Source organism: Hydractinia symbiolongicarpus, chromosome 9 (assembly GCF_029227915.1).
Source record: "Hydractinia symbiolongicarpus strain clone_291-10 chromosome 9, HSymV2.1, whole genome shotgun sequence".
In the NCBI taxonomy this organism is placed as follows: domain Eukaryota; kingdom Metazoa; phylum Cnidaria; class Hydrozoa; order Anthoathecata; family Hydractiniidae; genus Hydractinia; species Hydractinia symbiolongicarpus.
In genome coordinates, this window is record NC_079883.1 from 22,965,468 (window position 1) to 22,978,309 (window position 12,842).

The 12,842-nt window shown below is 33.0% G+C and overlaps 1 protein-coding gene across 1 annotated transcript in view; it reads right to left on the reverse strand.

Annotated features, from left to right (window-relative positions):
- Nucleotides 1–259: 259 nt before the first annotated feature.
- LOC130657698 (son of sevenless homolog 1-like) overlaps nt 260–12,842 on the reverse strand; it is a 37,185-nt gene continuing 24,602 nt past the window's right edge. Inside the window, exons 16-30 of the mRNA XM_057460706.1 lie at nt 12,698–12,800; nt 12,146–12,263; nt 10,656–10,739; nt 10,467–10,518; nt 9,861–9,939; nt 9,147–9,339; nt 8,461–8,620; nt 7,648–7,752; nt 6,328–6,383; nt 5,398–5,587; nt 5,004–5,096; nt 4,431–4,551; nt 3,350–3,440; nt 2,721–2,919; nt 260–2,242 (exon numbers count right to left, since the gene is read on the reverse strand). Of these exons, the coding sequence (XP_057316689.1) occupies nt 1,592–2,242; nt 2,721–2,919; nt 3,350–3,440; nt 4,431–4,551; nt 5,004–5,096; nt 5,398–5,587; nt 6,328–6,383; nt 7,648–7,752; nt 8,461–8,620; nt 9,147–9,339; nt 9,861–9,939; nt 10,467–10,518; nt 10,656–10,739; nt 12,146–12,263; nt 12,698–12,800 (2,295 nt within the window). The 3' untranslated portion in view covers nt 260–1,591. The remainder of the gene's footprint in view (nt 2,243–2,720; nt 2,920–3,349; nt 3,441–4,430; nt 4,552–5,003; nt 5,097–5,397; nt 5,588–6,327; nt 6,384–7,647; nt 7,753–8,460; nt 8,621–9,146; nt 9,340–9,860; nt 9,940–10,466; nt 10,519–10,655; nt 10,740–12,145; nt 12,264–12,697; nt 12,801–12,842) is intronic.

Sequence of the window (12,842 nt, forward strand, 5' to 3'; positions counted from 1 at the left end):
TTATACTAATCTAATACACGTCAGTACAGGATCAAGGCGAAGAGAAAGTTTACGCCAGAATGAGTGCACTTTGGTTAAAAAGACTATTAGCATTTCACACTGGCGTAAAAATACTTTCGCACTGCTGGTATCAGCAAATGGGTGAAATTTAAAATCACTCTTTAAAAGTGCATTTCGTGAAAACTTTACTTCGCATATGACAAAATAAAGCAAATTCGCTGGCAAAAAAATTCACGAATTTTTATTAAAAAACAAAGCATATCGCGACTGATGTTATAAATTTCAATCGTATATACAAATTACAACATTGTCTACTAGCTTGCAGCTATTTACAAAAAAATCTCAAAAATCTCAATTCACAAAAAAAACCAACAGATTTGAAGCCATTTTTTTTTTGTTTTGCATAGATTCTCATTGACAGGGCGTTATATTTAAACTTGAGCTTGGAAACGAGGTTGTATAAAACTCTGGTATCCTATGTCGTTCTCCTACTCGGTGCTTAAGGTTATATCTCATTTTCGCTTCTACACAAACACACAAAGATATTAATTGTGGTCTCCAGTGGCTACGGGACAAACTAAAAACGTGCAAAGACTTACTACAAATGTTGATTTAAAGGGGCTACGAAACAATACAATTAAGCACTCCAATACTACCCTCAAACCTTTCACATTTCAAAAAATCACGTGCAACAAACGGACCACCCAAAATGTCAAGATGCATGAAATTATACACACTTCACAACCACGTAGACGTCAATTAGTATTTTCGCAAGAAGAATTTTCCCTTTCTTTATATTGTTGTATTCTAAAATCAAACCACTTTGTTGCTTTTTTGGCGGGAAAATAACTACGGTCTGCAATAATATACAAGAATTAAAAACTTTGTTTTGATGAAGAAGCAAAGGCAACACGAGAAGCAGGATTTCTTGCAAAATGCTACGTTTAATAATTTTACAAAGGTTATGAGTACCACGAAAAAGATTTGAAGTCACTGTTTCTATCTTGACTTGCTTTGTATGCAATCCGAAGCAAACTTTAAAAGAATTTAGCTAGCTGGTTAAGTAAAAAAAAGTTAAAAGCACTTCTTTAAAGAAGGCTAGAGTAAGGTAAATATAAGGCATCTTTCCATTATTTTCAACTATTTTTACTTGTCAATATGATAGTTGTTTTTGTCCTCAATACTCGTCAACTTTTCATCGCCATTAGCCCGAGCAAGCAAAGGTGCTTAAAAAAAAAAGGATTGTTACATTTATTAGTTTTACTTCAAGTCATCAAAGTATAAAAGCAATTTTGTAACCCTTTTAACATCAACATCATGAAAAAGTTTACAAAATTGTTCCAGGAGCTTGTTCAATATAATATTTCTTATTTTTCTATAAATATAAAAAATTCCAAAAAAATAGAATAAAAATATAAAAAATTCTAGCAAATCTAAAAAAATATGATCGTTTTCTTTGTAAGCCAAAATTTCATCTATTTTTAAAGTTGAGGAAATAATAATACGGCTTTTGAAATTAGTAGAGACAAACAAGTCTAAATTGAGTTTTTTTTCAGTAAAAGCGATGCAAGTTAAATAAACCTTGAGATCTTTATTTTTGTACCTTTCTGGGTGGTATCTCAGGGGGCGCAGTTACCTCCGGGACAACATCTATACTAGGTTCGCTACTTCTGTGTAGCAATTTGGGTTTCGATCGTCTAGATGGTAACGAGGGCGGTCCAATATCGGATTGTGCCCTTTGTCGATCTCCTTCCCTATACGGAACAGGAGGTGTATTAACTGGCAATGCAAACGCTGTTTCCTGATTAGTTCGTAGAGCAGCAGGAGTCCTGGGAGGTAAGCTTGGTGGTTCCACTGGTGCATCCTCCAGAGAAAAAGAACGAGAAATGGCCTCTGGTCGAGCAGGTAACGAAAATTGTTTTTTATAACTAACAGGTTTTGCTGGTAGTTCTGGCAGCCTTCCTTCGCTTTTGGGAGCGCGTGGTAATAGCAACGGTGGAGGCTCCTCAATAACTTCATCTTCCTCCTTCTCTCCACCGTCGGGTTCATCTTCGTTTATTGTAAAAGTGGAAAATGATGACACTGTAGAAGGAGTAGGAGACGGAGGACGACGTCTTTCCAAAATTGGTGTCGGTTCGACATCCGTCATTTGCGAACTGGAGGATGGTTTGCGACCCATAGATTGCGTTCTGGATCCAGCTTTTATGCCGGGTGATTTAAGATGTATGTCTGATTTTCTTACCTATTTGAGAAGAAAAAAAATTACTTTAAGGGAAGAAAGTTTCGCAGTGTAAAAATCCCCGCAAAATTTTAGGAATTAACTTTCGCGGATTTAAGTGTTTCTCGCGGGTGTGAACTATTGCGGTTTGCGATTATAACAATAAAAATCGAAACTAAATTATGAGACCATATTTTGACTGAACGTTGTTTACGTGTTGTAATTTTGTTGATATAAAAATAAAAAAATAAGTAATGCTGTGTTACGATTGCATGCCCCCCTTTATCCTATATAAAATAAAAGCAGTGAAGGAAAAAAATAATGTATCGCAATATAAGTGTTTTGGATAACATTAAAAAAACCTTGTGGAACCAAATAAGAGCTCTGAACTCTAATTAGATTTGAAGCTTTCGGAATAATGGCGCTTATGCGGTCATTTACTGTTGAACAAAGATCAAACAAGGTGTGAGTTATAAAAAATGAAAAAGAAATAAAAGTTTACAAATTTCGTTGGTTGTTTTGCTTGTCTTGGTTCAATCATAAGCGATGACTCGTACAAGTGATCTTTAAGTTCTTGATCTGTTCGACCAGCATAGGGGTCTAATTCCTCAATATACTTTTTAATTTGTGGTTGAATCTGAAGGTTGTATGGCATGTTTTGATATTTTTGTATTTCTCCGGTGATATCAGCTACCATACGCCTAAAAAAACACCATAAAATCGTATATTTTTTGCATTTTGTCTTATCAACATGGTTTTTTGTAAATTTTAAGTGTATATACCTATACGGATATACCTAGGACAAAATACAAAATATACGTGAATTCACTAAATTTAATTCTCGCGAAATGTTAGGACTTGCTAAATCCGTAAAAAGTAGTTCTCGTGAAAATTTATTTTCCTAAAGTAGCAGAAAAATGCTTGATATAGAAAAAGGGAGATAAAAACAGAATTAAATTATTTGTTAAGGAGATAAAACAGATAAGGGAGATAAACACATGTAAGGGACGAAGTTTTTTATTTGAGAAAAGGAGATGTATAAGACAGAGAATCTTCGAAATAAACAAAGTCCATTGTTTGGGAGAGGTTAGGCCACGATGTTTACAGTAGAATCTCCAAAGGAAAGCGTACCTTTTACTGAAGTTGATGATGCCATCTGGACAATTTGGTAAAAAGTCAGGATTACCTTCTTCCGCTTTTAAAATATTGGATAAGTACACACCTAAATAAAAGTCGTATTACTTTCAGGGTGGCTACAGATTCACACTTTTTATAACTTAGGCTATTTCAGGAGAATTTAAGGTCTTGGGGTCTAAAACACTAAAAACGCATAAAAACCGTTCTATTTTGCAGAAGATTTTGATGCTAAAAGGAAATGAACAATCAAATTAAACCTTTACTAACATACAGACTGGTTGGTGTATTTTCAAAACGTGATACTGAAAAGTTAATACGCTGAATGAAAAAAAAGCATATTTAATGACATAAAGGGTTTGCGAAGAATTAATATTTTTGGTCCTAATTTTAGGTTGTTTAGTAAATATTGCTAAGGGTCCCAATTTTTAGGTTAAAAGATTTTTGTATCTCTTGTATCTAATGTTTGCTTATAATTGAAAAAATCACGAAAATTTTCACTAAACAAAAACTAATACAGCTAAAGGCTTATTTAGCTATCTTGGTGCAACAGTCGCCTCCTATTAACAGCCAACAACATTAGTCCTGGTTGCTTCACGTTAATACTGGTATAAACACCTTCATGCAGTGGTCCACTTCAATCAACGTAAAAATAACAGTTTATATGTAAATAATCACATAATTTTTTATCTCGATAGCAGTCAGGAACATACATTGTGAACAAAATTAATGTTTTACGTAGGAAAAGTACGAATATGATTAAACCTTTTGTTACTCTACCTGTCTACCACCAGCTTTTTTTTACTTTAGCAATTATCAATAAGCTAATTTGCATTTGCGGAAAAGGGATTACACGTTACTGAGCGCTGCAGGCTGAATGCTTTCCCTTGTTCACGTGTTTCTCTTCTTCATACGCTTTTTCAGAAAATTTGAAAATTTCAGTACGAAAAAAAAAAACGAGCAAAGAAAATAGAAGTGGGATTACGATAAAAACAAAATAGCTGTTAAAAAAGATGTGGAGACAATTACTTTATATTGGACATCGTTCTAGTAAAGACCTTAAAAAATAAATGCTTACCTAAGAACGGTACGCAAGGAGGGTTTATAGAACGTAGTTTCTCCGTGTACTTCACGTTGTGTCCGTCATCTGTTAATTCTTTCACGTATTGCAGTGCTTGCATTCTCTTCGGTGAAAGTTCCTTGACACAAAAAAACAGTTGAATTACACACATAAGTTTACAACAACAAGGAAACGACCTAAAGTGGTACTTACAATCTGTCGAAAACTATTTTCGAAAAAACGAATGTCTTAAGAATTTCATAAAGCAAGTGACAAAGAAATTTGTTCAAAATATGAGATGTTCGAATTAGGGGCCAGAGATACGTATAGCATGCTGACTTGCTTGCCTATTACGTTTTGAGGTCAGTAGATGGCATCAAATGAACTGACAACACTACATTCAAAGTTCGCTAAAGAAGAGACTTGGACATAAAACAATATGATTGCAAGTCGAATACGCAACCACTACACCATCTCCACAAGACTGGTTTAGGCGCTACTACGCAACATAAAGTTATTACTTGAGAAAATGAAGCGCTGTCATATACATGCAATGTTAACTTGTTTTTTTAAATTTCACTAATCACTTACTCCTGTTGTGAAGCGAAGTCTATGCACTGGAGCCGAATTGAGTGCGCCAAGTATTTCCATCATACCATTAAAATTATTCAATTCGATAAACACCTAAAAAAAAGAGAGTGTAGCGCCCACGTAAAGGGGTCAAAAATTCAGTTGATTAGTGTCAACAAAAATATGCGTTTGATATCAACGGTTTCTTACTACCCTTGAAACCTATATAGTGCACTTCGGTCTTAATAGTGTTAATTTGGCAACAAAGGGCGTGCCTAAAATCTGTGTTAATTGACGTTTTTGATTGTAACGTTAATAAATAGGAGGAATTAATTTCAAGCAAGCGTAAACAAACAAATAAGAAAAACAAAAGTATTATTACATGCCGAGAATATCTTAGTGCAGGCGTTCTTACCATTAATATATCAATAATTCTAGTATAAACTGCAACTCGTTCTTCAAAGTTGTGCGTTTCGCATATGCTGAGTTCGTACCAAAAGGTTAACAAAGTAGAGAGATGAATCATTTTTAACGCATTGGGAGAGAGCTTTTCTTTGTCCTTCTTCACCCACACGGTTCCAACTAATTCAGATGGTTTGATAGATCTGTAACAGAGACAAAATACTATAAAAACAGGCGTGTAAAAGCCTCATTAAAGATCTTATTAAACCAAATCGGGACTTTCAATTATGATAATTCAAGAAAAGAGAACGTTAGGGTAAAACTTTGGCACGTTTTTGTCAATTTTTTTTAATAAATTTCTTTAATAATCTGAGTTTTGCGGTTCAATGTGTATCACTCTCTAAAAAATTGGAGGAAACTTTTTTTTAGATTCCGTTCTTTCCCCTCTTCTTAATCTTCAAAGCTTTGTGCTTTTTGACATGTATGGCTTGCGTGCAAAGAACGGAAAAGAAGCCCTGGGTACCAACTTTTTCTTCATTTTAAACATTATTTATGTGGAGTATAAATTTATCTTTATGAAATTATTTATGTGGAGTAAAAATTTATTTTTACGAAATTATTTATGTGAAGTATAAATTTATCTTTACCAAAATAATGCATATCACACCATACGTCTTAACCCCACCTGACCTCATAAAGAGGGTCTCAGTTTTCTTTTAAACACCTTGAACTTCATTTAGATCGGAAAGTTAATATTTTTGTTCCATTACGAATTTTGAGTTCTATAATGTGGTAATATTAGAATAATTCAATTTATGTCAAAAGAGATATTTATTCGAGTGTTTAACGCCTTGAGGACATTGACATTTTAATTGTGTCCCAATATACGGCAACCATTCATTTATCTATTGACACGTGGTTAGTACTCTCTATGCTATAGTACCTGAATATTTCGGATTGCATGATGGTTAATTGACGACCAATCTCCAACGGATGAAGCTTAACAAACAAAGGAAGAATAAAATAGATTTAGTCACATCAAAAAAACGAAAATAGAATTTTAGGTAAGCTACTTTTATTTTAGTTTTTATGGAAATCTACTTTAATTGGAGAAACTTTCGCGAGAGAAACTTTCGCGAACAAGGATTTTTCAGTTAGAAAGAACCTCAAAATATGTTAGCATAATTGAAAATGTTATAAATTTTCATTCTTGAAATAGAATTTCTAAGTATTTGGTGTGTTTTTGGTAAAAAATGATAAAATAGCTTACTGGATAAACTTTCGCGAATAAAGAAATTCGGAACTCTCGCGAGGTTAACTTTCGCGAATGAAGAAACCCGCACATTTTCGCGAGATAAACTTTAGCGAAAATGGCGAAAAATCGTGAATTCGCGGAAGTTTCTCTCGCGAATGTTTCTCTTATTAAAGTATTTCTAACCGGTGAGTAGGCCATACAAAGCCCTGTTTTAATGAGCCGTAAACCAATCAATTCATTGGATTTTTTCATACTAACCGATTTTCTGTATCAGTCAGATATTAATCATTGTGTTTGGTTTGTCTATCTATAGTAAGGAATATAACCTGAGGACAAAAGTATAGACCGAGCCTGCAAAGGCCGATACGCTGATCGTGAGTAATATTTCTCCGAAGATATAAATAAAATAGTTTATATTGTATTTATCAACTGATAGCTATTTTGTTTGGGTTTTTAGAAACCAGGATTATTTTCTAAAAATTTGTGAAACTTATAACAAGGTTGTAAAAAACCAGGATTTGATACAGAAAGAAAACGTTCGATTTGAATTCCATTGTATCAATTTCTCCAATACATGCACAAAAAGAAAAGAAAACATTCGAATATCCATATATAGAACGTTTTTTAAACCAAAGTTTATTCTTCGTCAGAAGAAAAGTCTACCACAGAAATTCGACGCCATTTCGTTTGTTGCGTATTGTTGGGATGAATTTTGATATTTAAAATTATCAAGATTTGCGGTTTTTCTAGCGGCGTGATGCGAGGTTTTGGATTTAATGTAAGTTGATTTTTGAATATGTATCTAGCTATGTTACCAATTGTCTGGCGTAGTTGTTTGTTTACATTCTTAGCAATCACTTTGGTTGTATAACGCCCGAAGTAAAGGCTTTTTAGCCAATCTGCGCAGCGGATTTCCCGTATAAACCAATGGGAAATAGCTATCAGTTAATAATTTCTCGCATAGATCGACTAAACGGTTAATAAAATCATTAATACAAAAGGGCTTACAGTGAGTAAAGAGAATTTTTCGATATTATTTGTAAGATGCCATTCGAAAGCAGGTGCGGGAGTGCTGAATGTGTAGACTTCCGGTCCCACTGATGCTGTTTCCAACTAAAGAAAATGGCGTTGCATGAAATATGGAAGTTTACTGTACAAGCAGATATAAAAAATAATATAATATAGATATATAAATATAATATAATATAGATATATAAAATAACCTTCAAATTAAGCAAAAACAAAGATAATTTACCAGTTTAAGCTTACGTCCTACTTGAAAACAAGTTAATTTTATATGAAAGAGCTTGAAAAAGTTCTCTATAAATCTTTACTATAAAAATATTTACTGTTTGCCGAGACAAAAATCTTGAAAGCTTAGCTAATTATGCAGAATTATGACATCATCGATTAAATGCTTAAAAACAATTGCTGGCATAAATGATAATCAGGGTAACTAAGAATTAATAATCATGTAAATATGTTCAAAATATCGAACTGGATGCGCGAAAACATATTTGCATCACCACATACCTTGATATACCCTCAAAACAACACCTAATTTTCCCAATACATGATGTCCATGCATCGATTAGCATAATTATCCAAACTTCTAAGTCAAAAAAAACTTTGAGAACTGATAAAGATTTTTCAAAGAAATAAAAATATTTATTGACAACTTTTCCAACTTTTTCATATAATTCGAACTTGTTTTTTCGCAAGAGGTAAGCTTTAAAAAAGGGTGCATATAAGGAAAGAAAAATAGTAATAGAGACACGAAATTCGAGCAATTTGATTAAATTTAAATTGGAGTTCACTTACTCTTCTGTTCACAATCTTCTCGATGGTTTCGACCCATTTTCGCGCTGTTTTACTGCGTACTACTCGGGACAAAAACTTTTGTAATGTACTCAATAGAGTCTCTTCTCTTTGGAAATCATAAAAATGTTGGTCCACCCAATGACGTAACACATTCAGTACCCTATAAACAAAGGTTCAATTATAAAAAATGGAAACGCAGTTCCATGATGTACCTCTACTCTAGGTAAAGTAACAATCAGAAAGAATACTTTAATGGAAGGAAGTTTTAGAGGAAAGAAGTTTTGGAGAAAGAAACTTTTGCGCTTTAGCAAAATTTTTGTAATATTCGAGAAAAAGTTCTCGCAGATCTGCGAAATTAGAATTTTTTAAGAAAAAAACTTTCACGGTTCTATGAAATTAGAACTTTTTGAGGAAAAAGCTTTCGTGGTTCTACGAAATTTCCATTCATTTTTACTAAGAACTATGTTTACACAATTGTCACACGATCCTTACAGAACCACTATACGCAATTGCTTTTCATCTAATTTCAATAAGAACTTCGTATTATTATAGCGAACATGCCAGAAATCATAGCTGATCGAAACATTCTGGTTTACGATCTTACTTGTGGCGCAAAAACTTTTGGGAATTGTTAAAAACTCTCGTCAGGAACTTTTTCCTTAAAATCTTGCAATTAACATAAGTACCTAAGCTGTATTGGATGTGAATATTCCTTACGAAATCGCTTCAACTCCTCTCTTGTAACGACAGGTTTGTCACTTCCATTGGCTAGCGTAGTTGGTTCGGGAATATCATAACGTTCTATCAACAAATCGAGAAGTTCAACAGGATTACTGAACGAGCGATATGTTGTTAAAAACACACGAATGAATGTTGGATCTAAAAGAAAAGTAGATTGGAAACATGTTATCCTGCATTCTCAAGACCAATGTAGGAGTACATAAACACTACATAACGACATCGTCTTGTTCTTCTCCGCAGTGTAGTAAAAGTGTAGTGAAAGTAACAAGTGACATGGTATGCAATAGAGTTTGAAGTTTCTTATCTTTCTTTAAAAACATAATGTCATTACTGAAAAATTTTACCCGCTTTTACCCACATCCTAGCTGTTTCTTACCTTTAACTAGGCGAGATGGATCATGAATAGGATATAGTGGGTTGGGGTTACTTGTATTAAAATAGGGGTGTGGCTACCCTCTATGCATATTTTTTAAAATGTAAGAGAAGGTAAGACCATTCTAATAATACCAGTTTTAAATTTTTTGGTAGGTTTGTGCAATCATATAAAACAGAAGATCAAACACAATGGCTACAAAGAGCTACAATTACTGCTGCAGCTACTGTTGTTTTAGATTTAATGTTTGAGTTAATACCTAGAGTTACTCAAACTGCATACCTACCAGCATATTTGTGATATGTCAGCCTCTCAACTAGTTTGTACAATGTGCCACCTTTTAAAACAGGAATACCAGTGTCATCCTAAAAAAATAACTTCAAAGATTATTTAGTGAAACAAGAAAGTAATCACAAGACTCACATTACGAAATTTATTTATGCTGATGCGTAGTGAATATTACCCGTTTCCTAAATTTACATATATAAACAAGTTACGTCTGCGAATGGAATTGAGCAAAAATGGAGTAAGGGATGCAACATTTATTTTACAAATAGAGAATAAACAATCGAGGAGGGCGAGAGTGTCATTTAAATTTTGTTCTCACAACATTAGACTTTCTCACTAAAACCGTTTCTTTTTCTTTGAGCATAAATTTCCTAATTTAACATTGATAAAGGCTGGGAGAGGGACTTTTCATAAAATGAGAAAAACCGTTCTAGGGCAACGGAAATAATCTATTAAAAATGTGGTGATTAATACCCTCTACCCACGGTGGAATTACAAAACATAACTCCATTGATTTACAGCATACTAACGATTCGTAGTGTCATCGTTACCTAGCATATTTCCCTACTTTATTATTTTTATCAATCAAAAAATGCTTTTTTACCTCTCCAGAATCTTCAAATTTTATATTTTCATCCGAATCCTCCTCGGCAAATCTTTAAAAAAACATACTTTAACTATATACTATACTATAGAAAAGATAGAATCAAGTGATTTCTACTCCCATCAAACACCTCCAAGTACCCCACACCCCCATACAGCACTATATTATGTAAACGAATGCTAAGCTTACTTGTACAGAGAGGGATCAGGAGTGTGTAGCTGTATACTTTGCTCTTCTTCTTGTAATATAACATCTAACATTCGATCCAAAGTACTAAAAAAAACATAAACTTTAGGCTGCTACACAAGTTAAAGAAGAAAATTTCACATGCATGTTTCTTTATAAGCAACAACAGGTTAAGTTCTTGTAGTCTTACGCTAAACGTTATGCTGCAGTGTAGAATATTTGTCAGTTTAAAATGTACCATCGAGAAATCTTTTTATATGATACTATTTGACATAATATAACCATTCTTAAATATTGCATCAAGTTTTGGTCCAGTCAATTCCCTTCGAAAGAGAGTTCTGTCTTCTAGGCTGCATTATGTGAATGTAACCTTTGAACAGCAAAATTTAACACAACACAAAAAATGGGCTGAAACCAAAATGCTGTTTATAATAAAACGTGTTGACTTCAATTTTTTCTTAATGTAAAATTTTACGAATGAGTATGGGAGGGCCAACAAGTTTGTTCCGCTTACCCCAGATGATAACATTTTTCCTAGTGTAAAATTTTACAAATTAGATGGTAGATAAGGCAAACTAGTAAGGCAAACTATTTCTATTGTCAAAGTTTTTAACCTGTAAAGGTATATTCCTTTAAATTTCAGTTATTTTGGAATAAAGGATAATTCCTACACAATCTTGTCCCTTGGATTCCCTTCAAATCAACACCCTATTTTGACAAAATTACGCGAATTACGCGTAGATATCATATAAAATATCAAGATAAAAAAAAGTTGACAATATCCTTACATTGAGCATATTACTTCTAATACAGAATTTTGATTTCTTGACTTCACTTTTATTAACCATTCTCTTAGAAACTCCATTTTGCAAAATTTTTTTTAATTTTTCTGTGCAACTCTCTTTAACAAATTAATTTTTTTGCCGATTATTTCAATATTTTTGCAGGATAAGCTTTAGTGGAACCATTCTCTTAGAAACTCCATTTTGCAAAGCGTTTTTTAATATTCTCTTTAACTCTCTTCAATGTAGATGCACCTGTGTTTGTTTAACCATCAAAACACAGAAGCATTATGTAATTTCGACCAATGTGTTAAATGAAAACTTATTAAAAATATTATTTTTACATGCATACATATAATAAACTTATCCAATCATGGTTAAGGAAAGAGCCGATCGAGTATGCATAACATATTTCTAAATATGTCATAATTTCACAAGTTGGACAAGAGGGTCAACTTTTTTAGATATTTAACATAAAAGTATAAACAAAGTCACATATCTTCTATCTTTCTATTCATGATAGTTATTTTATGTTTATTAGCAATTAAAGTTTAGGTAAAAAGCAAAATTTTTTTTTCAGCCTACTCGTTTGACTTTTTTCGTTTTTTTTTTTTTTTAACTTCTCCGGTTGTGTATTTTAGGTTCTAATTTTCATTGAGTCTTCTGATTAAAGATTGCTAAATAAATACAAATATATTAGTGCTTGTTTACCTTCTATGTTGCAGTGTCATCAGAAAAGACATCCACTCATATTTCGTAACATCATCCTTACAACAAAACAGGGTGTTGGAACTGCTTGGATCTGATATTTCAAAACAATGTTTCAATTCTGAAAATCAACACAAAGAACATAAATGACAGTAATTAACACAAAGAAACAACATCAGAACGGCGACTCCAAAATGTAAAGTCCAGGAGTACTTCCAGAGTCGTCTAAAAAGTTCAACAGAAATCGATTGCATCAATCAACATTGATCTGTTTTTGCATCGATTAATCTTGACTTATTCAACCAAATTTACTTAATAGGAAGCCCGCCTTGATCTGCTTTCAGTAATCTAGTTCAACAAAAGCCAAAATTTGAATGAAAATGGAAAAAGTAAGCAGTATCCATAAACTGATGAATAAGAAAACTGATCGAAACAAAAAGAGACTCATTTTTTTTTTTTTTTTTTTTAATATATTTCCTTTCCAAGAGTTTTAGGGAGTTATCAGGAATAGTGACCCCCCCCCAACCTTTACCATATCAGATACGAAATAATCACCTTCTGTATCCTCATGATCAATTATCTCAACTTTACGTAGCAATATCTTTTCTTTTAGTCGATATTCAGCTTGACTAAAACCAGTCAGGTGATGGCGAACATTCTAAAAAAGTAGTTTGTAGTCTAGTCATTGGTGGAAAGTTAT